Below are 25362 nucleotides of genomic sequence, written 5' to 3' on the forward strand. Positions count from 1 at the left end.
AAAAGGTCCACACATTAAATTCATGAAATGGTAAATGAAAGACACTGGTGACGTTATGAGATCTAAAAATACCTTGAATGATCATTTCAGGTCAATTTAAGTAGACTCAGAGAGAATGTGTCTGACACAACTTATATCGAAACTTTTTTACACTATCATTTTGCATGAAAGCCACGGACGATAGTAGTATTGGAGAAAAAATAGGGAGAGAGACAAGTGCAGCAATAAACAAATCACGGAAATAATGACTCAAATACACGTGATTATATGTCCCACAGGATAGTAAATATTTGTACAGCTCTCATTAGTCAATGGCTCATTGCTTCTACTTTTTGTGAATTGTTACCTTTAGTCCTAAATTACTTACATTCTAATAAGAGTTGTAATACAGATTTTTGGTGGAGCAGAAATCTTTCATAAAAGCTGGGGAGCAAAACCTGAACAAAAATATTTGAGAGTGAAATACATGAGATTTCATGCAACACACCAGTTGAAATTGTAAAACCTTTTCTCACAACCTCTTCTGGAATAGTAGGATTTATATGTAGGGATTTTAGCTAGAACAATACAAGACACACACTTTTATTTCTTCTAGGGTTTTACTGCTTTTTGAGTGAAGCCCTTAGCACACTTTTTTCCTTAATAAGGTTTCTATAAATATTTCTCTCTCTCTTTAAAAACTGTGACTTGTAAAATCAATTTTTAATGCACACCCCATGTGATACTTCTCATTTATTTCCTAAATCGATTATTTACATTCTCATTTCTTATTATGGACAGTTTTATTTCAGTTAACTCTAAGGAAACAAACAATGGAATCTGCTGTTCTGCATAAGTCATTCATTTTTCAGTATGTCAAATATTTTCTCACAAACTTCATGTGAGGTATTTCTTCTAAACTTCTTTCTGTGTTCAGCCAATGCTATACTTACCTGAGCTGACACAACTGTCCCATTCATTGGTTGATATTCTTGACCTGCTTCATGTAGAGGCTTCCACTCTTGCCTGATTTTCTTATTCCCTCTCTTCAGCCAATGTTTCCTTGTTTTTCCTCTTTTTATAAATCTATTCTTCAGATCTGTGCCAACACTGTTTATATCAATAACAATATCTGAGAGTTATTATTTTCTGCACTGTCCTATAAAACGCGAGGCAGGTTCATTTCAAGTTTTTATCTTGTCATCTTATTGCAATGTTAAAGAAACTGCAAGGCATGAAACAAATTACTTTGTTACTTTCTCTGCTTCTTTTCTCTTTTAGCATCACATCATCATCAGACATGTAACTGTTAGCCATCTCATTGGGAGTGTAATGTAGGCCTTCAAGGGAATGAGGGATTGCCTGGATTGAGAATGCCTTCCAAGTTCTCTAGAGTTACTCACCAAGAACATGACTCTGTAGAAGAACATATGTTATATGCTGTAGTGCTTAACCTACTGCATTAGGAAGAAAGAAATTATGCAGGTTTCTTAAAGTCAATCTCACCGCCTGAGTCCATGTCAGTGTCTTCATCCATCTTGTACACTTTGTCTTCTTTCTAAGCAAAGCCAACCCATGATGTTTTTGTTATTGATGGCAAAGGTATTTGAATAACATACAGATACAGTGTATGTCATATTTGTTATCTGAGTAAAACTATCATTGACAAAAATCACTGCTGCTCTGCGAGGCCTCTCTTTCAAGATTTTACGTCACCTTGCTGTTGTGCAGTGAAGTGCCCACAACAGTTTGCACTCTTCCACTATTAAACATGGCTTAGTTTTGCCGTGAGACACTATTCACACTGCCCTTATTGTTTTGTCAAAGGTCATATTAGTCAAAACAGAAAGAACCTAACATACTGTACTGAAATAGAAAGAACCTAACATACTGTTCCCAGCTGATCTTTCTCGTTGCCACAGTGAAAAGTGGGTTAAGTCACTAGCGACAGGACAACCGACAATACCCTGCAGATGCACAGCATCGGACTTCAATAACTTAACTGCAGCATCACCATTGCATATCTCTTGAGTCATTGGGAATGGGGGCCCACACCTCTCTCCCCTCATGAAGCCCTTAAGTTTTGATCCATATGTCTAACTGGTTAAGTCAGTTTGGCCACTCTCAAGCTTTACACACACACACACACACACACACACACACACACACACACACACACACTCACACGCAAAAGCAGCATATAGGTTTACATGAAGATCTGTAGACAAAATGTGGAAAGTGTACACAAAGCATAAGTCTGACAGTAGTTTTAAATACAAGTAGGGTTATTCATTGAAAAATCTGTCGCAGATCTGTAATTCTACAAGCAGAAAAACTAAGTAAACGTCAAAAGTGTATAAACAATATGAGAAAAAGTATTTATTCTACAGAAGTGTGCAGTAAGACTACTGTACAAAACTGACAATTGATTATCTTGCACATTCTTACACTTCTACACCTATAAATACATTATCTAATAGTATTTGTGGTTAATTACAAGAGCAAATTTGGAATGAACTGTGCACTTCACAACCACAATACTAAAAGTAATTCAATACAGACTATGCATCTTAGATTTAGAAAATCTACAGCACAGAAGGTTATGGTACATATTAGGCAGGAAACAAGGTCTGCAGGTATTCAAAAACAAAGACACTTATATTACAAGTTGTACGAATTTTATGGACTCTGGGTTGTAAATTCTACACCATTCTAATGTTAATACTGAAATGATCTTGACTTTGCCAGCATACAGACTGCTGATTGTGATTTGTGTAAAGTTACACAAATGATTTCTTTTAAGTACTAGATAAAAACAGAAAGAGGAACTACAGTGGGTTTTTTCAAAGTAGCTGTTTTCTTCTAAAACACAAAAACACATATACAGATTGACAATAATCAGTATGAGATTAGCACCAGTCATAATTTGCTGTTAATATACTTTACAGAAGTAGTCTGCAGTGGCTATTTCAGCCTATTCTTGTATAATTTAATTCATCATGGGTTTTATGGTATATGATGCGTGAATAAATGAATGTTATTAAATATTCAAATTGCTCTATAGATTATTCAGCTTTTCATTAATTAATTTATTCAGATGTCTGGATAGTCGTGCGTATTAAAGCACCGCTTCTGGGACGGGTAGATGCACTGGTCCCAAGTCAAAACTGCTCAGCAGGTTAATGATGATGGTTGATGTGCTGGCCAACCTTATTTTTAAGAAGTTTCCCACATCCCAGTATGTGAACATCACACTGGTACCCAGTCCTGCCTCAGTTACACAATTCACAAACATAAGAATACTTTCGCTCATTTTCACAAAAATAACAGTACACACAGACAGTTAGGCATACACGCATTTCGTTGCAGGAAGTAACAGGGTGGAAACAGGAGAGGTACCCAACCACCTGTTAAATTAACTGTACCAAATCCATTAATAACCACGCTGACCCTGTGCTGATGTGGGGCGAAGGCTCAAGAAAAAGAAGATTAATTAATTTATTCACAATTTGCTATTATATTATGGTTTGGTGTCATCTTACTTAACAACTTCCCAATTTGTTTAGTGATTTGTACCACATATTACATTCCATAGAAATGGTAACAGTTTTGCATGGTCAGTTTCATCTGCTTTGATGATACATACCTATAGAGAAAAATGAAACATCTCTCATGAGGTGTGCTGCCGCTTACATACAAAAATTTATTACAAGACTGTGCCCTGCACTTAATAATGAAAGGAGGCTATAAGAATTTTCAATAATGAAAGAAGGCTTGGAGAATTTAGATTGGTTGGTTGGCTGATTTGAGGAAGGAGACCAAACAGTGAGGTCATTGGTCCCATAACCTAGGATAGCAGGAACCAAGGGAGGAACAACACAAACAGCACAGTCCAGTCAAGGAGAAGGGATAACGAGCAAATAAAGAGGGAAATGGAACATAAGGGCAGTAGGAGGAGGAAAGAATGGGATGGGGATGGGTGGAAACGGGTAGAGCAGGGGTGCCTCAGAAACACTACATGTGGTAGGGTTCCAGCACCTTAACAGAACCATACCGACATTCACACCATACAATAGTATCATCATGATACAACATGGAAACACCAGGGGAAGAAGACACCAAAAAAAAGGAAACAAAATAGTACAACAAAATCTACAGAAAAGGTGGGGAGAACCTGGCCAGTATTACTCAAATTCCAGAGGAAAATTCAAGGACTTATACCTGAGAGTGCAAACCACTTTCATGAAGAACACAGAGGACAGACATAACCATTCAGGGGTCACACCCGAGACAAGGAAGGTGGGAATGCATATTTAATGTGAAGGGACAAAGGGAGCAAAATATGGATCACAGTGAGTGGAGACCCACAACTACATGCGGGGGAGGGGGAGGGGGGGGGGGGGGGGGGCTCACTGTGGAGTAAAAACTCATGGGTCAACATAGTATGACAAATACAAAGACGGCAGAGGATGGTAAGACTCCTGTCGGGAGAGGCAGAGGCAAGAACACAAGGTGGGAGTCTCCTTGATAGCATCATGTTAATTAGACAGATGGAAAGCCTCACACGAGTGAGCTGATGATTGAGCAAATCTGCCCCTGCAGGGGTCACGGAGAATGGAGGGGGGGGGGGGGGAGGAGGTGACCTCCCCTTCCCCCCTAGCCAGGAACCCAAAGAAAGTCGACTGAACAAGCAGCATCACCAAGATAAGCGAGAAGGTAGTGGATGGCAGAGACCAAGGGATGGCATGAAAAACACCGAGCAATGGCCTGAAGGCCTCTCATTGAGTCTGCACACAACAAAACTTGGGTGAGGGAGGACGGTTTAACGAAACAGAAGGCCCAATAGATGGCCATCAACTCTGCACTCAACGCTCCACATGTGGCTGGCAAGAGATGTGAATGCATATCCACATGATCAGCGGATTTAGAGCCATCAGTATAAAAAACAATGGCATCCTGAAACAACAGCAAGTGCGTTTGGAACAAACAACGGAACACCATTTGAGCGATGGAGGCTTTGGATCCCAGAAGAGATCCCTTTGAGTCTGTGGCCAAGGAACTAACCGAGGGGAAGTGGTCGGGAGAGAAACAGGGGAAGAAGACAAGGAGGGAAGAGGGAAGTCACAGTGGAGGGAAGCGAGATGAATCTCAACCGGTAAACCCACCCAAGGACAGGCAGTTGGCAAGCAATGGTCCGAAGCTGTGAAAAGAACAGAGCAGGAAGGATGAGAAGGGGATGAGAGAATATTAGTGGTGTAGGAAACTAGGAGCTGGGACCACTGTATCTCAGCGTCAATCAGATGACTTATTGACAGGGTTAGTAAAAGGCACCGATGGCTAAACGGATTCCATGATGGTAAACCAGGGCCAAGAGGAGCTAGTGTGGAAGGAGGCAGCTGATACATAAACTTGACAACCACAGTCAAGACAAGACAGAACTAACACCCAGTCAAGGAGGAGAAGTGTCAAACGATCTGCACCCCAATACATGTGGGCAAGGAAGTGAAGAACATTGACTTTATGCAAACAGTCAACCTTCAGATGACGGATACAGGGCAACCAAGTAAACTTGTTGTCAAAAAGAAGACCCAAGAAATGGAAATCGGGGACCATGGTCAAGCACTGGACATCGAGGTAGAGCTCCAGCTCAGGATGGAACATAATATGGTGACAGAAATGTACCACCCTCAATTTTAAGGAAGAGAACTGAAAACTGTGCAAGAGTGCCCACATGGAAGTGCGCCAGATGGTATCCTGGAGGTGTCATTCTGCAGAGGTCATCGAGTGGGAGCTAGGCCAAATACAAAAATCATCATATACAGAGCAGGGTTGACCGACAGTCCAGCAATGGCCATACGTCCATTAATAGCAATTAGAAAAAGGATACATAATAGGAGCTGTTCTCCTGGGTCCATGGAGGGCTGAGAATAGTATTAACCAAGACTCTGAATGACTGGTGCAATACAAATTGGTAAATAAAAATTGGGAGGGAGCACTGAAAACTCCACTAATGGAGCGTATGGAGGATGTGATGGTGCCAAGCTGTGTCATAGGCCTTACAGAGATCAAAGAATACTGTGACACGATCGCGGCATTGAGAAAAAGGCTGCTGAACTGCAATTTCCAATCATAGCATATCATCGATCAGAGACCGTCCCTCTGAAAGCAGCACTGGTAAGGAGATAAAAGGTCCTGAGATTCAAGGACCCAATTGAGCTGATGAGCCACCATACATTCTAGTAACTTGCAGGGGACACTGATCAGGCTGATGGGCTTGTTATGGTTAAACACCTGGAGGAGATCTTGGCATTTTGGAGGATTGGGTATTGAAGCAATAGGTTATGGATGGAATCAAGGCCAGGAGCTGAATCGTGGGAAGAAGTGAGGGCTAGAACAAGTTCCCATTCAGTAAAAGGTCCATTGTAGGATTCCACCTGATGAAGGGTAAAACATAAGCAGGAAGCTTTAGCCTGCTGTTTCTGGAGGAGGCAGGCAGCTGGACAGGAGGCTGACACAAATGCAGTCACAAAATGAGTGGTGAGGTGTTCTGCGAGAACTGATGCATCTGTAAAAAGGTCATTTGGAAGGGCAAGACCCAGAATGGAAGATTGCCGCAGACAACCTCTTAGGGTGTGGAGTGTAGCCCACACTCGTGAAAAAGGGACAGAGGAACCTAGAGAGGAGACAAAGCATTCCTAACACACCCATTTGCTCCGTTTGATTAAGTAAAGGGCTCTAGAGGAACCTAGAGAGGAGACAAAGCATTCCTAACACACCCATTTGCTCCGTTTGATTAAGTAAAGGGCTCTGGTGCCAAAGACGTTTAAAGATAATGAGACCATTGGAGGATGGGTGCTGCTTATGGTGTTGCAAGGCAACAATAACCACGGGTAGTGGTGGCAATGGCCATGCTCCATCATGGACCTGGCCAACAGTGAACGGGGTCTGTCAAGCATGGAACAGTAATGCTGGTGGTGGTGGTGTGTTGGGGCTTATGGGCGCTCAACATCGAGGTCATCAGCGCCCTGACACACATTAAAAGGAACGAATGTGGACAGACCTAAGAAAACTAAAGCACACACTCAAAGAAAGCAGGAAAAGAAGGAAAATGCTACATAAGAAAGTAAATCCTAAGGAAAGGGGAAACATAGCAACAAGAATGTCACAGGATATTGTTATTGGCTGGCCACTTACATAAAATGTGGGCGAGCTTGTCACACAGTGAGCAAATTAAAATCCTCTCCCTAAAAATCTTTGTAAAAACATTTGACAGGGCACAGAACTTTAAAACTTTAACCACATTCGTCCGAGTGTTGCCTAAAAGAGATGGCAGGTCCACTGGCAAGTCAGCCGCGACCCGCTGGTCAGAAAATAAAACGCAATCCAATAAAACGTGGCGCACAGTGACCTGGACGCCGCAAGCACCACACATTGGAGGGTCCTCTCGCCGGAGCAGGAAGCCATGCGTCATAGGGCTGTGGCCTATTCGAAGCCGAGTGAGGAGAACCTCGTCCCGTCGATGGGGCTGAAAGGAAGTACACCACACACGCGTTGTGGGCTTGACTATACGGAGCTTATTGTCAGTCACTTCCAGCCACTCATCCTCCCACCGACGCATGACCCGTGAGCTCAACAGCGAGGTGAGTGCGTGCAAGGGGATAGCACACTGAGATACTTGTGGGGCAAGACACGCCTCCTTGGCTGTGAGATCTGCCCTTTCATTCCCAGCAATGCCAACATGCCCCGGAACCCAGCAGAAAGCTACAACCTTCCCCAGTCGCTGTAGTCGGAGGAGGGCATCCTGGATGGTCTGGACAATTTTGTCTGCCGGATACAAACGTTGCAATGAGTGAAGGGCACTGAGTGAATCGGAACAGACAAGAAATTTAGGAGAGGAAGAATGTCTCATGTGCTCCAGTGCCCACAAGATCGCAAACAATTCTGCATCAAAGACAGTAAAAGTCTGAGGCAGTCGGACCTTGAGGACACGATATGGAAAAACAACTCAGCAACCAACAGAATCCCCTTGTTTCAACCCATCCGTAAAAACAGCTACATAGTCGTGGTGCTCAGATACAATGGCAGAAAATGCTGCATTAAAAACGGTGGCAGGAGTGCAATCTCTCTTGTACTGCAATAAATCTAAAATCACTCCAGGCCTCATCAGTAACCAGGGTGGCAGGCGGTTAAAACCTTGGATTTGGGGTTGTACAGACTCCAGACCGAGGGACTCTAGTACACGTTGCACACGGATCCCAAACGGCAACGTAGCCCGGGGACGGCGGGAAAAATGGCGGTCCAGAGGTGGATGGGCAACAAGATGGTGAGCAGGCGATCTGGGAGCTGCAAGAAACTTACAAGCCTGACGCACCAGCAGGAGCTGCCACCGGATGGTAAGTGGCAGTTCGCCAGACTCAGCACAGAGGCTGGGTATGGGACTGGTCCGATAAGCACCCGTGGCCAGTCGGATCCCAGCATGGTGAACAGCGTCAAGGATACGCAAATAAGATGGCCTCGCTGACCCATATACTGTGCACCCATAGTCCAGCCGTGAACGCACAAAAGCTCCATAAAACTGTAGGAGACGCGGTCTGTCCGTGCCCCAAGACCTGTGGCCGAAGCACTTGAGGATGTTCAGTGCCTTCAGCGTTCTGGCTTTCAAGTCACGTAGGTGTGGCAGCCATGACAACCTGGAGTCAAAAATTAGACCCAGAAACCGCACTGTGTCTCTAAAATGTAGTACAGTATCCCCCATATGCAAGGCAGGCAAAGTAAAAAGATGACGAGAACGATTAAAATGAACACAAACACACTTTTCGGCAGAAAACCGAAAACCCGTCTTTGCAGCCCACTCCTCTAACCGCCGCACTGTTAGCTGCAACTGACGGCTCACGGTTGCAACACTGGAGGAGGAACAGAAAACAGCACAGTCGTCCACAAATAAGGAGCACTGTACTGGGCTCCTCACTGTAGATGTTATACTGTTGATGGCTATGGCAAAGAGGTTAACGCTTAAAACACTGCCCTGGGGGACACCGTTCTCTTGCTCAAAGCAATCAGACAGTGTGTTACCAATGCGGGTCCGAAAAAACCGCTGAGACAGGAAAGACTGAATGAAAATGGGGAGATGGCCACGAAAGCCCCATTGATGCATTTGTGCAAGAATACAGTGTCTCCAAGTAGTATCATATGCCTTACTGATATCAAAGAAGATACCGATACAGTGATGCTGACGGAGAAAAGCCTGCTGAATAGCCACCTCTAGGAGGGTCAGGTTGTCGACCGTGGACCGAAATTTTCGGAATCCACACTGAAAGCGGCTAAGGAGCTGTCTGGTCTCTAACAGCCAGACCAGACGCCGGTTAACCATCCGTTCCAGGGTCTTTCCGACACAGCTTGTCAAGGCGATACTACGATAACTACCGGGACATGTGCGGTCCTTTCCTGGTTTGAGGAGAGGGATGAGAATTGCCTCCCTCCATGAGGTGGGGAACACTCCTGTCTGCCATATGAGATTAAAACATTCGAGGAGGATTTCCTTTGACGCCGCTGGCAGATGTCGAAGCATGGAGTACCGGATGCGGTCGTAACCTGGTGCAGTGTCAGAAGTCTCAGTAAGTGCCGATTCAAGTTCCCACATGGAGAAAGGGGAATTGTAGGCCTCAGAACTGTTCGACCGAAAGTCCAAGGTTGCTCTTTCGACAGTCGCACGGTAGCGCCGAAACGCTGGATCCTGATTTGCAGTGGCAGTACTTTGTGCAAAATGCTCTGCCAGCGTCTGAGCAATGGCTCTGGGTGTCGTTTGGAGCCATCCCTAGTTCAGGACAGCAGCTATTGGTAAACGGCTATGTTTACCGGAAATCCTCAGGATGGCTTCCCATACTCTTGTGGAACAAGTGGAACGGTTGATGGAGTCCAGGAACTCCTACCATGACCTTTCCTTGCTCTCTTTAATGACACACCGTGCCCTGGCTCTCGCGATTTGAAAGGCGGTAAGATTGACCGCTGTTGGGTGGCATTTAAATCGGCGAAGAGCCGCACGCCTGTCCCGGATGGCTGAACGGCACTCTTCTGTCCACCAAGGCACAAGGCGCCGCTTAGGAGTGCCAGAAGACTGTGGTATGGACAGGTCAGCAGCATGATGGACCACAAGCGTGATGTGATCCACCCATTCCTGTACGTTATTGTGGTGGTCAAAGACAGCCAACCGAGTGAACAGTGGCCAGTTAGCCCTGCCAATCATCCACGATGGTGGCCGCTGCTCCAGCAATACACCATCCAGGAGATGAATGCGGATAGGGAAGTGATCGCTGGACTGAAGGTCGTCAATGACCTCCCAGTGAACAGAGTCGGTGAGGGTTGGAGAGCAGAAAGATAGGTCAATGGCTGAGAATGACCCTGTAGCAGTAGAGAAATGAGTCGGAGTACCTGTGTTGAGGATGCACAACACTTGAGATGTTAGGAGGCTCTCCAAAATTCGACCTCAAGCGCAAAGAGAAGTGGAGCCCCACAGGACATGATGGGCATTGAAGTCTCCCAAGAGGAGAAATGGGCGAGGGAGTTGGTCGATAAGATCTGTGAGAGCGTCTAAGGTCATTGCATCCAGAGGGGGTAAATAAAGGGAGCAAACGGTAAGCCTCCGAGGTGAATGAATTTCAACTGCAACTGCTTGCAGGTCAGTATCCAGGGGGAGAGCAGAGGAGTGGTGGTCATTATTGACAAACACAGCGACTCCGCTTTTGGCCCTTTCTCCAGTCAGGTCATCTTTGCGATATGACGTATAGCCCTTAGTACAGGAGCATCAGATGGTTTTAAATGAGTTTCCTGTAAACACAAGCACAGGGGGCGTTGCTGTGCTAGGAGGTTCAGTTCCTCCACATGTGCCCGGAATCCATTCATGTTCCACTGTATAATGGGAACTATCTATCAGGGTGGGAGTACCTTCATTCTCACTTTCTGTCGGGGAGGAGAGCCCACAACAGGTGGAGGCTCAGTTTTGGGGCGAGATGATTGCCCCAGTCTGACATCAACCTCCATCGCCTCAGAAGAGGAGTCGAGAGAGACGTCAGAGAGAATGACATCCACATCAGGAGACTGTATAACTGCAGTCTCCTTTAGTGGGCGAGTCTTCACCTTTGTCTTTGGCTTCGATGTTCTGGCCTGAGGTGGCATTGGAACCAAAACCTCAGAAGCAGTAGGGGGTGTAGCAGCGCTGGGCAGTGCACAAGACTGGACCCGGGAAGGGGCAGGAAGTTCCATGATGTCAGCTACCATGGCCTGGTCAGAAGGCCGGGGGGGGGGGGGGGGGGCTGCAGCAGGCTTCACAGGAACGGCAGCAGCACACGTACATTGACAAGCGCAGGTGCTAGTGCTGACAGTAGCAATCTCCATTTGTGTAGTGGCATCGGTTTTCAAGACTGGCTGTTTGAGAACGGAAGAAAAGGAAGCAGCGAACGTGGGCGGCTGCATGGACTTGTAGATTTTCTTCGCCTCACCATACGGGATGCGTTTTGTAGTTTTTAGTTCCTGGATCTTCCGTTCCTCAAGGAAAACTCTGCATTCCCTACTCCACACAGGGTGATCCCCAGAGCAGTTGACACACTTGGGAGGAGAGGAGCAACCAACTCCCTCATGGGCGGCTTTACCACAATTCCCGCAAGTGGCTTCCCCTCTACAGCCGAGAGTAGTGTGTCCAAAGTGTTGGCATTTAAAACACCGCATGGGGTTGGGGTAATAAGGCCGTACACTGAGACGTAGGAAACCTGCCTTCACATGCTCTGGCAATTTGGTGGTGTTAAATGTAAGGATAAATGAGTCAGTCTTTATGAGAGCACCATCCACCCGTTTCATAATGTGTTGCACGTCGACAATTCCTTCCCGGGACCATTCAGGCTTCAGTTCGTCTTGGGGAATGTCAACGAGATCTCTGCAAGTCACAACACCCTTGCTGTAGTTCAAGGTGTTGTGAAATTCAGTCTCTATCGCAAACTCCCCAAAAAATTGTGCCTTCTGAAGGTTCTGGACTTGCTGGAAGCTAGATGTTTCAACCAACAAGGTGCCATTTCGCAAGCGCTTTACAGATTTTAATGTGCCAGCAATACCTTCTAAGCCCTTCTGTATATAAAATGGCGAAACTTTTTCAAAACTCCCATCTTTTCTTTTACTTATGAAAAACAAATTCTGCGAAGCAGCATGCGTTCTGTTACTACTACCTGAATCAGGAGGACTGGCTACACGAGCCCTCTTGTTGGATTGGGTGTTAGAACCCACCAGCGGTCCACCCTTTCCGCTGGCAGGAGAAGAATAAAAGTTCGAGGGTTCCATCTCGGTCCCACGAGCAGCTAGGGAACTAGAAGTCCACCTAGACAGAGCCCCGCGTGCCGAGGTAAGCCTTATACAACTGGGGCGCGGCAGGTGCCCCAGAGGTTGCCCACTTGCGACTGTTCCACCCCAACAGCCATGCATCTTATAGGCGCACAGCACACCGTAAGATTGAGGGGTTTTTATAGAGGTTTACCTTCCTCGCAATCCAGGCGGTCAAGCTAAGATTACCATTCCCCGCAGCACACAACGTTCCACCGCCGCGCCATGCGGTGGTCGCTGAAGCATGTCTGGGGGTTACGGTGACAGGAGACTGGCGGCGCTGACCAGTCCCCAGCTCAGGACCCCGGGGTCGCCAAGCCCGTACTCAGCAAATGAATGCTGAGCCCCTGGGGGGAACAGTAATGCTGGCAGTGTGGATTATCTTATTGGGGAGATCACAGATTACATCAGCAATACAACATGACAAAGAAGGTGAAATTTTAATGTTACTCCTTTCACTGACTATTTGGTCTGAATGTGATATCTCATAGATTAAAACCAGTCACCTTTTAAAATTAAAATAAATTATTTTATGCAGTTAAGACAGATTTTAATCAACATTTTTAATAGGACCTTTCAAGCGCTGTTATTTCCATGAACAATGACCCAAAAAATTTCGATAAATGTGACCATTAAACCACTAGTTATGCTCCTTACGCAATGACATTTGCTGCTGCCAGCCATCATTTTTCTTTACTTACTCCCTGAAATGCACCATGCTTAAAATAATGCAAAAATTGTATGATAGTAGCAAATGTAGTTTATGAAAATCAAAACCATCATTTTTACAATCACAGGCTTTCAGTAACTATTTACAATGGATAAAATACAATGGTAACCTGTTATTAATCTTCATTTGACAGCCCCCCCCCCCCCCCACACACACACACACACACACACACACACACAGAGAGAGAGAGAGAGAGAGAGAGAGAGAGAGAGAGAGACATCAATTGTAGGAGGCCACAACAGCAATGAGTCCAATGAAGAATAACCTGAAGGTGAAATCTATGTGTGACCAGCACCTCTTTAGCAGTAAATAATTTAATAAAGAACTCATGACCATTTCAGCATTACTTCCATTAGAGCCCTCATATGTTTGTTCACACACTTACCTTTTAGCATACTTTTAAATGCATGTAACAGAAAAAATGCATTTTAATTGATACATTCAAATCAAATGGTTCAAATGGCTCTGAGCACTATGGGACTTAACATCTATGGTCATCAGTCCTGTAGAACTTAGAACTACTTAAACCTAACTAACCTAAGGACAGCACACAACACCCAGTCATCACGAGGCAGAGAAAATCCCTGACCCCGCCAGGAATCGAACCAGGGTTGATACATTCAGTAGCATATAGTCCACAAATAGACAATGGATAGTGTGGAGTAGCATTTAATGTCACAAGAAATCATAACACCAAACACTCCCCCTCTCTCTCTCACTCTATCTATCTATCTAATGACGAGGATGCCACATTATGGCATGGCCTCAAGATGCTGAAATATGACAATCAATGGGAATGAGGTTAGATGTCTTAGTTGGACCACATTCTCACTTATGTCCATCTCCTCAAAACATTCTGGCAATCTGGGAGTGATGAGGTAGGGCACTGCGTTGCTGGAGGTACATGTCACCTGTGGGGTGAACAACCTGATGCACGTAACTCGACCATTCTGTGTCACTCTCCAATAAGAGATGATGTTAGATTTATCAGGGAGCTTATTTCATCACACATAAACACCCCCTCATTAAAAACTTCCACCATCTGGCTAAATACTGCTCTTATATGAAGCAGGACACTATGACGTACGCTACCTTTCTATCTGGTTATACTATAATGTACCGTAATTCTTGAGTCCATGTGATCTTTTCCATGGTATGGTCACCAAACAGTGGTATTCCTGCCCCCATGCAAATCCTGATGCCCTGCGTCACACAGTGCACAAAGATACATACCTGAAGCAATGTTATGTACTCTTTAGTGAAAAGGTGTTTCTCCTGCTGACAAATTGTTATCCAGCACTGAAACAGCAAGTACATTGCTGTACAGAAGTCTGTTTTCTCATTAAAAAGAAAAAGACAAAGAGAGAGAGAGAGAGAAAGAGAGAGAGAGAGAGAGGGGGGGGGGGGGGGCGGAGGGGTTGAAAGTGATCCTGTCATAAACACATTTTTGCTCATGACAGTTGTCTCTGTGGTGATGATTGTAATCACAGTACATCCTACACAAATTAGCATGCGAAAAACCCAGTGCCTGTTGCACAGTTGCAGATGTGGACTGCCCCATGCATCGTGCACTCACAATCTGGCAATGATCAAATGTGCTGATATTGTGAACTGTGCCTATTCTGTGAACAACTTTCACGTTGACAGACAATAAAAAGTTTGACAGCAATCAGTCATGTGGCATATTGAACTATTATATTTGCCTGGTGATAGCAGTATTTTCTGTTAAACACAGTAGCCATGTGTAATTCAAGTGACCATCAACTAGTTAGTTTGTGTGTGTGTGTGTGTGTGTGTGTGTGTGTGTGTGTGTGTGTGTGTGTGTGAGAGAGAGAGAGAGAGAGAGAGAGAGAGAGAGAGAGAGAGAGAGAGAGAGAGAGGGGGGGGGGGGGCTTTTTCAATTAATTTCTTGACACCCACTTATAAAGAATATTTGGTCAGCATTCATAGCAAAGAGTTTATACAGGGTGAGCACAAAAAACTTTACACTTTCAAAAATTTATATTAACAAAACAGTGCATCTTACATGCTTCAAACTGTAAGCGGTTAATAGAGTACCTCTGAAAGATTTTTTTATGTATGGGTGCAATTACTGCATTCTACACTATCGCTGCCAGAGAGTACTCGTGTAAAAAATGGCAAATAATCAGAACAGAAGGGTTGATGTTTGCTTTAGTTAGCAAAAAGGGAGTTGGTAACTGCTGTTCAACAAGCATTTTTCCCACGCTTTCACCAGAAGACACCTGGCAGAGTTTCCACTTATGTTGGGTACAAACAGTTTGAAGAGAAGGGCTGCATTTGCAAAGGTAAAAGTCCCAGCCAGTCTCCTGTGTTGGAGCAAATGTCAATCACATTTGAGGAGCATTCCAATGAGGCCCACAGAAATGAACATTACAAGCAAGCTGTAAGCTTCAGATCCCAGAAACAACTTCTGTACCGAGGCATTGGCAAGGGCAGAAAATGATGATAAATAAAAGAGGTTAATTTTTATTTATGAAGCAATGTGTCACACTAATGGTGGAGTTAATCGGCACAAAGTTAATTTTTGGGGAACAGGAAATCCTCGTTTCTCCACTTGACACCAATGAGATTCACCAAAGGTCAATGTGTTGTGTGCAATGTTGAGCAAAAAGATTTAGAGCCACTTCTTTTTCACCAGACTTAATTCCTTGTATTTTTTATGTGGTTATGTAAAAAATGGTACACTATGTTTGTAACAAGATAAAGTTTGAAGGAAGCAAGTTGTTCTGTTTCGTTCGTATGAATTTCTTAGATGTGTACAGCTATTTGTGTTCACCCTGTATTTATAGAATTAAAAGCAGTTGATCCTTAAGATTAAGCAGTCAATAACAGCCTTACAACACACTCCTAGCCAGAATTCAGCACATATAAGATTAACAATTGAGACACGACAAATGTAAGTTATTTCGTATGTTCCCATTCACTAATATCACACAAAATATCACAAAATTACAAAGGAGACAGAATGGTTGTGTAGTACTTTACCTTTAGGGGGCGAAATTCTCAGTACTGCCAAATGAAACAGACAAAAATCACAAAAAACCTATTCTACCTTTCAGAACTGTTGATTCCTTACTTACAACAGGTGTGGCCCTCACAGACTGGAGTCCTAATGATCTGCCTTTCCTTTCTGACCTTCCTTAGTCAATCACTCTTTCACATCCACAAAGCAATTAATGGTTCAAAAAGCTAGGACTATTTTTTTGTACTTTTATAAATGCGTGTCAGCGGAATTTCTCCTCCTCAAGGTAAGGACTATCCAGCCATTCTATCTCCTCGTACTTTTATTTTACACGGACTGAGTAATTCTACACTAGGACACAAAGTATTCATTGCACAAAGCTTACAATATAACATGATGCATTTCCTTAAGCAAATATGCAAGTACCAATAATGGCCTCAAAACACATTAATGCTCACACACAACAGTTAATTAAAAACTAGCCACACCATAAAAATAATAGGGTGTAATAGTCGGCAGCCTCTTGATATTATTCAAGTGGAGAAGGCTAGTGCTGACATTCACCCTCCTCCTCCTATCTAGTCATCACCAGCAATAAACTAAATTATGTACACACTCAACTAAACTTGAATGGTACACTGAAGAAAGCCTTTCTAATTAGATGGCTGAACCTATCCCTCCAGGATGCCTCGTTAATAATGCCATATAAAGTCAACATAAAAAACGTATTCATAAATATGCCCAGAAAAACAGTTGCCTACAATACTGACAATAAATTCTTGCATGGAAGAAGAAAATTATGCAGCCATAAAATTGTTTTACTACTTCTCCATTAAATTATAGGTCTTGACAGACAGAGTAAGCAGCTCTAAGATTAGTTTTGCTTAACTCCTCCTACTCAAGGAGCTAATTTAATGTGTGTGTGTGTGTGTGTGTGTGTGTGACACAGAGACAGAGAGAGAGAGAGAGAGAGAGAGAGAGAGAGAGAGAGAGAGTTACCGTGCATCCAATTCATTATTCCAATTTTTGTTGAGATCAAACACAAGTGATACCTCAAATGTTTGTGATAGTAATAGTACTCTTTGAACAGATGATTGCTTCAGGCAGAAACCATTTAATGCAATTGGAATTAAATAATTTAATGTGTTGTCTAGATATAACTTAGAACAAAGAAAACAAATATGAGATCAGAATTGTGTGCAATTTTATTTTTTTATTGTCATACAAAATCTGCAGGTGTTTGCTGATGATGCCATGGTGTTCGGTAAGGTATCAAAGTTGAGTGACTGTAGGAAGATATGAGATGACTTAGACAAATTTCCAGTTGGTGTGACAAATGGTAGCTAGCCCTAAATGTGGAAAAATGTAAGTTAATTCTGATAAGTAGGAAGATGAAACCAGTAATATTCGGATACAGTGTTACTAGTGTCCTGCTTGACACAGCCAAGTCATTTAAATATCTGGGTGTAATGTTGCAAAGTGATATTAGGTGGAACAAGCATGTGAGAACTGTGTTAGGAAAGGCAAATGGTCAACTTTGGTTCATTGGGAGAATTTTAGGAAAGAGTGGTTCCTCTGTGAAGGAGGCCGCATATAGGATGCTGGTGCGGCCTATTCTTGAGTACTGCTCAAGTGTTTGGGATACATACCAGGTCGGATTGAAGTAACATATCAAAGCAATTCAAAGGTGAAATGCTAGATCTGTTTCCAGTAGGTTCAAACAACACGTAAGCTTCGGGTATCAAACGGGAATCCCTGGAGGGGAGGCGACATTCTTTTTTTTTGAAACTCTATTGAGAAAATTTAGTGAACCAGCATTTGAAGCTGACTGCCAAATGAGTCTACTGTCACTAACACACATTGCACATACGGACCACAAAGATATGATAACTTATGGCTCATATGGAGGCGTATAAACAGTCGTTTTTCCCTCACTCTATTTGCAAATGGAACAGGAAAGGAAATGACAATTAGTGGTACAGGGTACCCTCCGCCATGGATCGTACAGTGGCTTGTGGAGTATCTATGTAGATATGCCCATTGCTTCTAATAATCTGCCTCTCATGATGCAACCTTTGTTAGGCCTATGCTTTTCATTGCTACAGCAGCCTCCCTTGCTGTGTTATGTGTGACAAGGTGTTTTAGGGTGCCTTATCAATGTGTTTTGCCTTTTAGTGAGAGTTTCACAGAAAAAATTAAACTTCTTTCTTAATTCCAAGTTAATACAATCAAGCTATTATCAACTGTACCTTAAAACTGAGCTGTTGATATACAATGTCAAATGATCATTTGACATTTGTTTACAAGATCACAATTTTCAGATCCACCTGAAATGGCCCAATTGTAAAGGCAAAACTGGTTGCGGTTTAAGAAAATACCTATTAGTATCTGACAGAACTTTTCATTGCTTTTTTTTCTCAGTTCTGTGCTGTTCTTAATTTTCACTTTTCTATCACACAGCTGTTATACCATACATTATCGAGGTTAAGCAATATCTGCACATTCTTTCCACCTGTCAGTTCATTTTCTAGTTAACAGATTATGGTTTTCCTTTAAAACCTATCAATCAACAAACTGTACTAGTGCCCTATATTAAATTCCGCACCTATCTGTAGTGCCTCAAGAGTGCAGCTATCATTTGGTGCCATTTCTCAAATGCTGACCTTACGCTTCTCTACTGCTGGTATTTGAGAGAAGTAGTTTACATGCTGGCGCCCTTCTTCTTCTTCTTCTTCTTCTTCTTCTTCTTCTTCTTCTTCTTCTTCTTCTTCTTCTCCCCCCTCCCTCCCCCCCCCCCCCCCATTTTGTACCCACTGACAGAAACACACGATACTGGCACATACATCATACTGACAGAGGAGGGAGAACTGACAAAACAGCCACTAGGACCATCAAAAGAATGCATTTCACTTTGTACTCATAAACCACCACAAGAATATATAACCCATGAAAATAATAACTATAAATTATTGAAATTTATGAATAAAAGCTCAAGTACAAGCAGAAAATATAGTGTAAAATGTGCAGCCTAAACAAATGTTCAGTCTAAATTAGTGAACTGTAAACAGCAACAGTAGAACTATGCATCTTCACAAAGTACGGCCTCAAATATTCAAAATCAATTTACTGATGTACAACCACAAATTCTATAAATCACTGGTTAGTCAAACTATTTCATGTACGTAATTTGCTAATGTAAAGTGATTAATGGCGAAATTAAGCAACCATACTTCTACTGACAAGCAAAACATTCCCAAAGCCAAAGTCGTGCAGAACTTTTTATAGCTAAATGTGCATTTCCCAGGTTCTTGCAGCCTGGTCTTAACTGAAATATCTAATTTAGATCTGTCAGTGCTAAGCTGTAAATAGTAAGGGGAGTAATACTCTGTCAGTAACGAAAATTCTACTTTAGATGGCTGACAAACCAAACTAATGAGAAAACATTAAACTGTACAAAACAGCCAACATATTTTCTGGCTCACATCTCACAACACCTGCTATTTAAAAACTAAGCCATAGATTATTACTTCCAAAGCCAGTAAGCGAGCAGTTTCCTGGGGCTTGTCAGGATTCACTTTAACAACATGGGACGCTAAAAAGGTGTCAATTTCTTTTAGTTTATGAGCAGCCTCTTCCGAGCCCTTGAAGTTGGGTATGCGGTTGTGTACTGGTCTTGGAAATGCTGCTAAATCATTCTTCTCTAAATAATTCCAAACTTTTTCACGGAAAGCCTGCTTCGTTACTTCTTCCGCTGCAAAGAATACAAAAGCGATTATTGCAAGTAATTTGAGGGCAATCCTTTACTTGCTGGGCATAAGGCAGCTGGATCATCAATCAAACGTACGTAAAAATTCCTCGTTTGAAGTCATGGTTATAATCACTCCATCAAAGCAACAAACATTGAAACAATAAACTTTGGCAGTACAAGTTTTGTTTTGTTTTTTTACGACATTCTTACAGTCACTTTCTTAGAGTAAAAATAGAATACACAACATCTTAGAACACAAACATTAAACCTAAATCATAGTTGTAAACATGAGAAAATGTAAAGACATTTTTTAAATTGAGTTTCAACTGGTATTCATGGGTAACACCTATAGAAATTTTGGCGACTGACTACGAGTAAACGATGTATTGACGATTATCAGAAATCACTTAACCGTCGGCCAAAATCGGAAAAGTTCATTTGATGTGAAGATTGGCTATACTGTTTCCATCTCATTTATATATGTCCTCTTGCGTTCAGTATTTCCAATAAATGATGCCATACGGCATTGCTTCGTTGAAACTTAAACATGATTTTTTGCTGCGTGTTAATGGTGTATGCTTCAGGCATTGACAATCCCCTAAAAATTATTTTCCAATTTTAAAATTTTACATGACCGTTTTTGACAGAAAATTACTACTTGACATGCTATTCGGTTACAACCATGATAATCGTATATTAATTTCGAAAATATCGGTAGGTCTGCATGCATTGTGACTTATCGACTTGTATATGGGGACTGGTTTATCTATAGTGGAAGCACTACACAACTTTGCCCGAGTCGTTTAACTTCTTTGTGAAAGTAAATCGATAAAGTTTGTGTTTTTAGAACCTGCACCTTATCCTTCGACAGGTGTCGTTAATAGTAAACTGTATTGAGCGATAATCTGTAGCTGATTTACTGGCGCTTGACGGAAAAAAAAATTTAAAAAAATAAAGGTAGCGGTATTGGCGTGCGGTAAAGTTTATACACAATATCAAGTCTAGCAGCTGTCCCAGCAAAATGGCTGACAAGAGTGCAACTGTTGACAACTTACATGTGAAAAATGGCAACTTTATTTGCGGTGTTGTCGAAGGTAAATAAACAAACTGAAATTACATTAGATTCGAAGGCGCTCTGCTATTAGTCATTATTTGAATCATTATTTTTATAAGTAGTTTATCTCCTATTGGAGTTTATTGCAATGTAGGATTTTAATGATTGCTAGGATGTTGATGTTTGTATCATACACAGTTAGCTTATGTAGCTTGTTTTGTAGGATGTACAACATGTTCATGTGTACTACCGCACAATCTGAAACGATTTAATGGTTTCGGACTACTACTTGTGTGGCCGCAGTTACAGGAGATTTCCGCTACTGGATCCTTGTCTTTCTTAAAGTGATACTTTCTCTGTATTTTTACATGGTAAACAAAACTCAAGTGATTACGAACTGGATACCGAAAGGAATTCAAACTTTCAGAATGGTGGAACAAGTTTTTATTATAGGTACTTATTGACCACATCACAACCCCACAAAACAATGCATTTCTCGTAAGTAATGTATGAACATAATATGCACCAAAATTCTCGTTGAAAATGGACGTAGTATGTAGTACTTAAAAAAATTTCCATGCAGTTGTGGCAGGTTACAGTGAAAGTGTGTTACATCTAGTGAAAATGTTGACATCTGGCTATGCTACAGATTAGCCTGTCACTACAACCAAGATACCAAGGGGGAGGAACACAATCACACTCTAGTATCTAATTTAAGTGCTGAATATCATTACACTATTGCAGGAAAGTATTGAAATTATCTAGCTCACAAACGCAAATATACAAAGGTTTATGCTTGTAAAAGATTAGGAAACAGAATTAAATACATCAAATTTTTGTGTAGATAACAGAATCGTACAAGCAAGTACAAAAATTTTACCAAACTGAGAAATGACAGACAAGTGATATCGGTAGAACAAAGTGAATATATTTGTCATACTTCCTGTCAAGTATTACGTGCAGAACCATCCTTCCTATTAGAAGGTCTTACTGTTACAAAGATGCCTTATATAGACTACCAAGGTGAGTGGAGCAGTATTGGTTGACAGGGGTTGGCCCTCCTTTCCTCTCACAGTGCAGGCAGCTGGTATCTGTGTAACTAAATGACATGTTAAAACTGTATCTGAACATGAAACATTTGCCCTGTGGGCAAATGCCCTATGAGCTGAGCTATCCATGCACAACTCCTGTCCTGCCCTCAGCTCTACTTCCACCAGTAGGCCCTACCTCTCTGCTACTTTGCAAACTTCGCAGGCGTTATCCTGCATATCTTGTGGGATGAGCATTTCTGTAAGAAAGGGCTCAAGTCATATTTCAGCACACAGTTTTAATCTGCCAGGAAATTTCAAATAAATGCATGCTGTGCTACAGGGTGAAAAGTCATTCTGCTAATATTTCTTTAGACTACGGCTTAGTAGCCATTTCTTTCCTTATCCTTTCATCCAGGAGTGGTAGTCCTACAAGGGTGAAGTCTGGATGGTAGAGGAAAGTTACTGGTGTAAATAAAACTGTGAGGGTAGGTTTGTGAGTTGTGCGTGAATAACTTGGTGAGTAGAGCAATTGCCTGTGAAAGCAAAGGTCCTGTGTTCAGGTCTTACTCCATATACAGTTTGAATCTGCCAGGGATCTTCAGATAAGTGCACACTCTGTTGCAAAGTGAAAATTTATTTAATATGTATCAGTGTTTTGTACTTCCACAAAGTTGTTAGCAATTCCTTTGTTGGACCATAAATGGAATCTTTCTTCATTTTAAAGTAACATATACACAACATAGCCTAGTATTCACCTATGACTACTTCAGTGGTACCACACACAGTATTTTGTACTGATGTGAAAATTGGGTTGAAAGTTGACAGTTTGTGAGTTGACGGAAGTTGAAAATGTGAAAACAATTTATTGGTTATGGTGTGTGATGGCATACTGATAGGTAGCCCAACATGGACTTAGATTTGAAGATGACAATCTGAGAAGAAATGCACTCTTTCACTTTTTTCCCCAAGTAGTTAAAATTCTCATTCTCAAAACAATGGATGATACAGGGTATATTTCATTCACATTGTATAGAATTGCGTCTTCAGGACTGTCTTACCTATGTGCTGTATATTTCTTACAAATTTTGTGATTATGTGGTGGTGGTCTTCAGTCCAAATACTGGTTTGATGCAGCTCTCCATGCTACTCTATCCTGTGCAAGCCTCTTCATCTCCGAGTAACTACTACAACCTTCATCCCTCAGAATCTGCTTACTGTATTCATCTCTTGGTCTACCGCTGCAATTTTTACTCCACATGCATCCCTCCAGTACTAAATTGGTGATCCCTTGATGCCTCAGAATGTGTCCTACCAACTGATACCTTCTTTTACTCAGGTTTTACCCAAATTTCTCTTCTGCCCACTATTCGGTACCCCCTCATTAGTTACATGATGTATCCATCTAATCTTAAGCATACTTCTGTAGCACCACATTTCAAAATCTTCTATTCCATTCTTGTCTTAACTGTTAATTGTCCCTTACATGGCTACACTCCTTACAAATACTTTTAGAAAGGGCTTCCTGACACTTAAATCTGTGCTCGAGTTAACAAATTTCTCTTCTTGAGAACTGCTTTTCTTGCCATTGCCAGTCTAAACTTCATATCCTCCCTACTTCAACCACCCTCAGTTATTTTGCTTCCCATATAGCAAAACTCATTTACTACTTTAAGTGTCTCATTTCCTAATCTAATTCCCTCAGCATACCTGATTTAATTAGACTACATTCTATTATCCTTGTTTTGCTTTTGTTGATGTTCATTGTATATCCTCCTTTCAGGATACTGTCCATTCTGTTCAAGATAGTGCCATGGTGACATATACTGGGTGAAGCTCTTTCAGTGGTTACATCATTTTATGTATTCAGCTAGCTTTACATTTTTCCAACTGCCAACCTGTATTTCGTATGGTGGATATTATGATGGTGAATATTATGATTTCAAATAACATAGGTATGCATTGTCTATAATGTAACATTTACATCTGTACTCTGCAAACCAATGTGAAGTACCCCCATTGTATCAATTGTTGGGACTTTTTACTGTTCCATTTGTGTATGGAATGGGGGAAGAATGACTGTTTCAATTCCTCTTTGCATGCTGTAATTAGTCTAAACTTATCCTCGTAAATCTTAATTGACACTTAAAGCAGGTCCTTCAAACTTAGTAAGGAGGTTCTAGCTGGATATTTGCAACTGTCTTCATGTGTAAGCCAGTTCAGTTGCTTCAGCATCTCTATGACAGTATCTCGTGGGTCAGACAAGCCTTCACCATTTGTGGTGTGCTTTTCTGTATATGTCAATATCCCTTGTTAGTCCTATTTGGTACGAGCCCCTCTCACTTGAGCAATATTCTAGAATGAGTCACACAAATGTTTTGTTGCCAATTGCCCTCGTAGAGTGGTTGTATTTCCCTAGTATTCAATGAATGAAGTGATGTCTATCACCTGATTCACCTACAACTGAACCTACATGATCTTTTCATTTCACATCCCTATGAATTAATACCCCCTGATATTTATAGGAGTTACCAATTGCAGTTGTGATTCATTGATATTATAGTCAAAGGGTACTATGTCTCTTCTTTTTTTTTATGTAAAATTCACAATGGGGCTGCATAGGGACTGATGCAATATTTTGAAGAACAGTAAACAAATAACTCTAAAATTAGCTTGCTGATTCTCTTTTATGACTCTGTTAAGCTAAAACACATTAATAATACCTATTCAGAACTGAAGCAGTTAATAAATGATATTTCTATTAAGGCAACAGAATAACGTGGGATAAAAGTTAGTGGTTCCTTGAATCTTTTCTGATGTTATAGTTGCTAACAAACCCCAAAATACTAGTTATTTATGATAGATGCTGACAAAATACACTCCTATCGAAAGGGAAATCTAAATGAAACAAGATATGGTACTACAATGTGTGCTGCAGTAACTGTAAGTCACTAACACAGATTTACTAGTAAATGTGTTACACATTACACTCATAACTTCTGAAAATTCTCACAAATATATATTTATTCACGTTGATAGATGCTGATGTTCATCTACATCTACATTTATACTCCGCAAGCCACCCAACGATGTGTGGCGGAGGGCACTTTACGTGCCACTGTCATTACCTCCCTTTCCTGTTCCAGTCGCGTATGGTTCGCGGGAAGAACGACTGTCTGAAAGCCTCCGTGCGCGCTCTAATCTCTCTAATTTTACATTCGTGATCTCCTCGGGAGGTATAAGTAGGGGGAAGCAATATATTCGATACCTCATCCAGAAACGCACCCTCTCGAAACCTGGACAGCAAGCTACACCGCGATGCAGAGCGCCTCTCTTGCAGAGTGTGCCACTTGAGTTTATCAAACATCTCCGTAACGCTATCACGGTTACCAAATAACCCTGTGACGAAACGCGCCGCTCTTCTTTGAATCTTCTGTATCTCCTCCGTCAGACCGATCCGGTACGGATCCCACACTG

The 25362-nt window shown here is 42.0% G+C and overlaps 2 protein-coding genes across 3 annotated transcripts in view; one reads left to right on the plus strand and one right to left on the minus strand.

Moving 5' to 3' along the window:
* The window catches only part of LOC126473549 (methenyltetrahydrofolate synthase domain-containing protein), a 151961-nt gene extending 131874 nt beyond the window's left edge, over positions 1-20087 (minus strand). Inside the window, exons 1-2 of one of the 2 annotated variants that reach the window (XM_050100677.1) lie at positions 19900-20087; positions 19583-19806 (exon numbers count right to left, since the gene is read on the minus strand). In XM_050100677.1, coding sequence (XP_049956634.1) covers positions 19583-19806; positions 19900-19924 — 249 coding nt within the window. In that variant the 5' untranslated portion in view covers positions 19925-20087. Of the gene's footprint in view, positions 1-14305; positions 14405-19582; positions 19807-19899 lie in introns of those variants that run through there. The other variant, XM_050100678.1, reaches the window with a different exon arrangement.
* A 541-nt stretch (positions 20088-20628) lies between these two features.
* LOC126473693 (protein O-GlcNAcase) overlaps positions 20629-25362 on the plus strand; it is a 152256-nt gene continuing 147522 nt past the window's right edge. The window contains exon 1 of the mRNA XM_050100932.1: positions 20629-20897. Within this exon, the coding sequence (XP_049956889.1) occupies positions 20825-20897 (73 nt within the window). The 5' untranslated portion in view covers positions 20629-20824. The remainder of the gene's footprint in view (positions 20898-25362) is intronic.

The sequence above is a fragment of the Schistocerca serialis genome, chromosome 4, assembly GCF_023864345.2.
Source record: "Schistocerca serialis cubense isolate TAMUIC-IGC-003099 chromosome 4, iqSchSeri2.2, whole genome shotgun sequence".
NCBI classification, from domain to species: Eukaryota; Metazoa; Arthropoda; class Insecta; order Orthoptera; family Acrididae; genus Schistocerca; species Schistocerca serialis.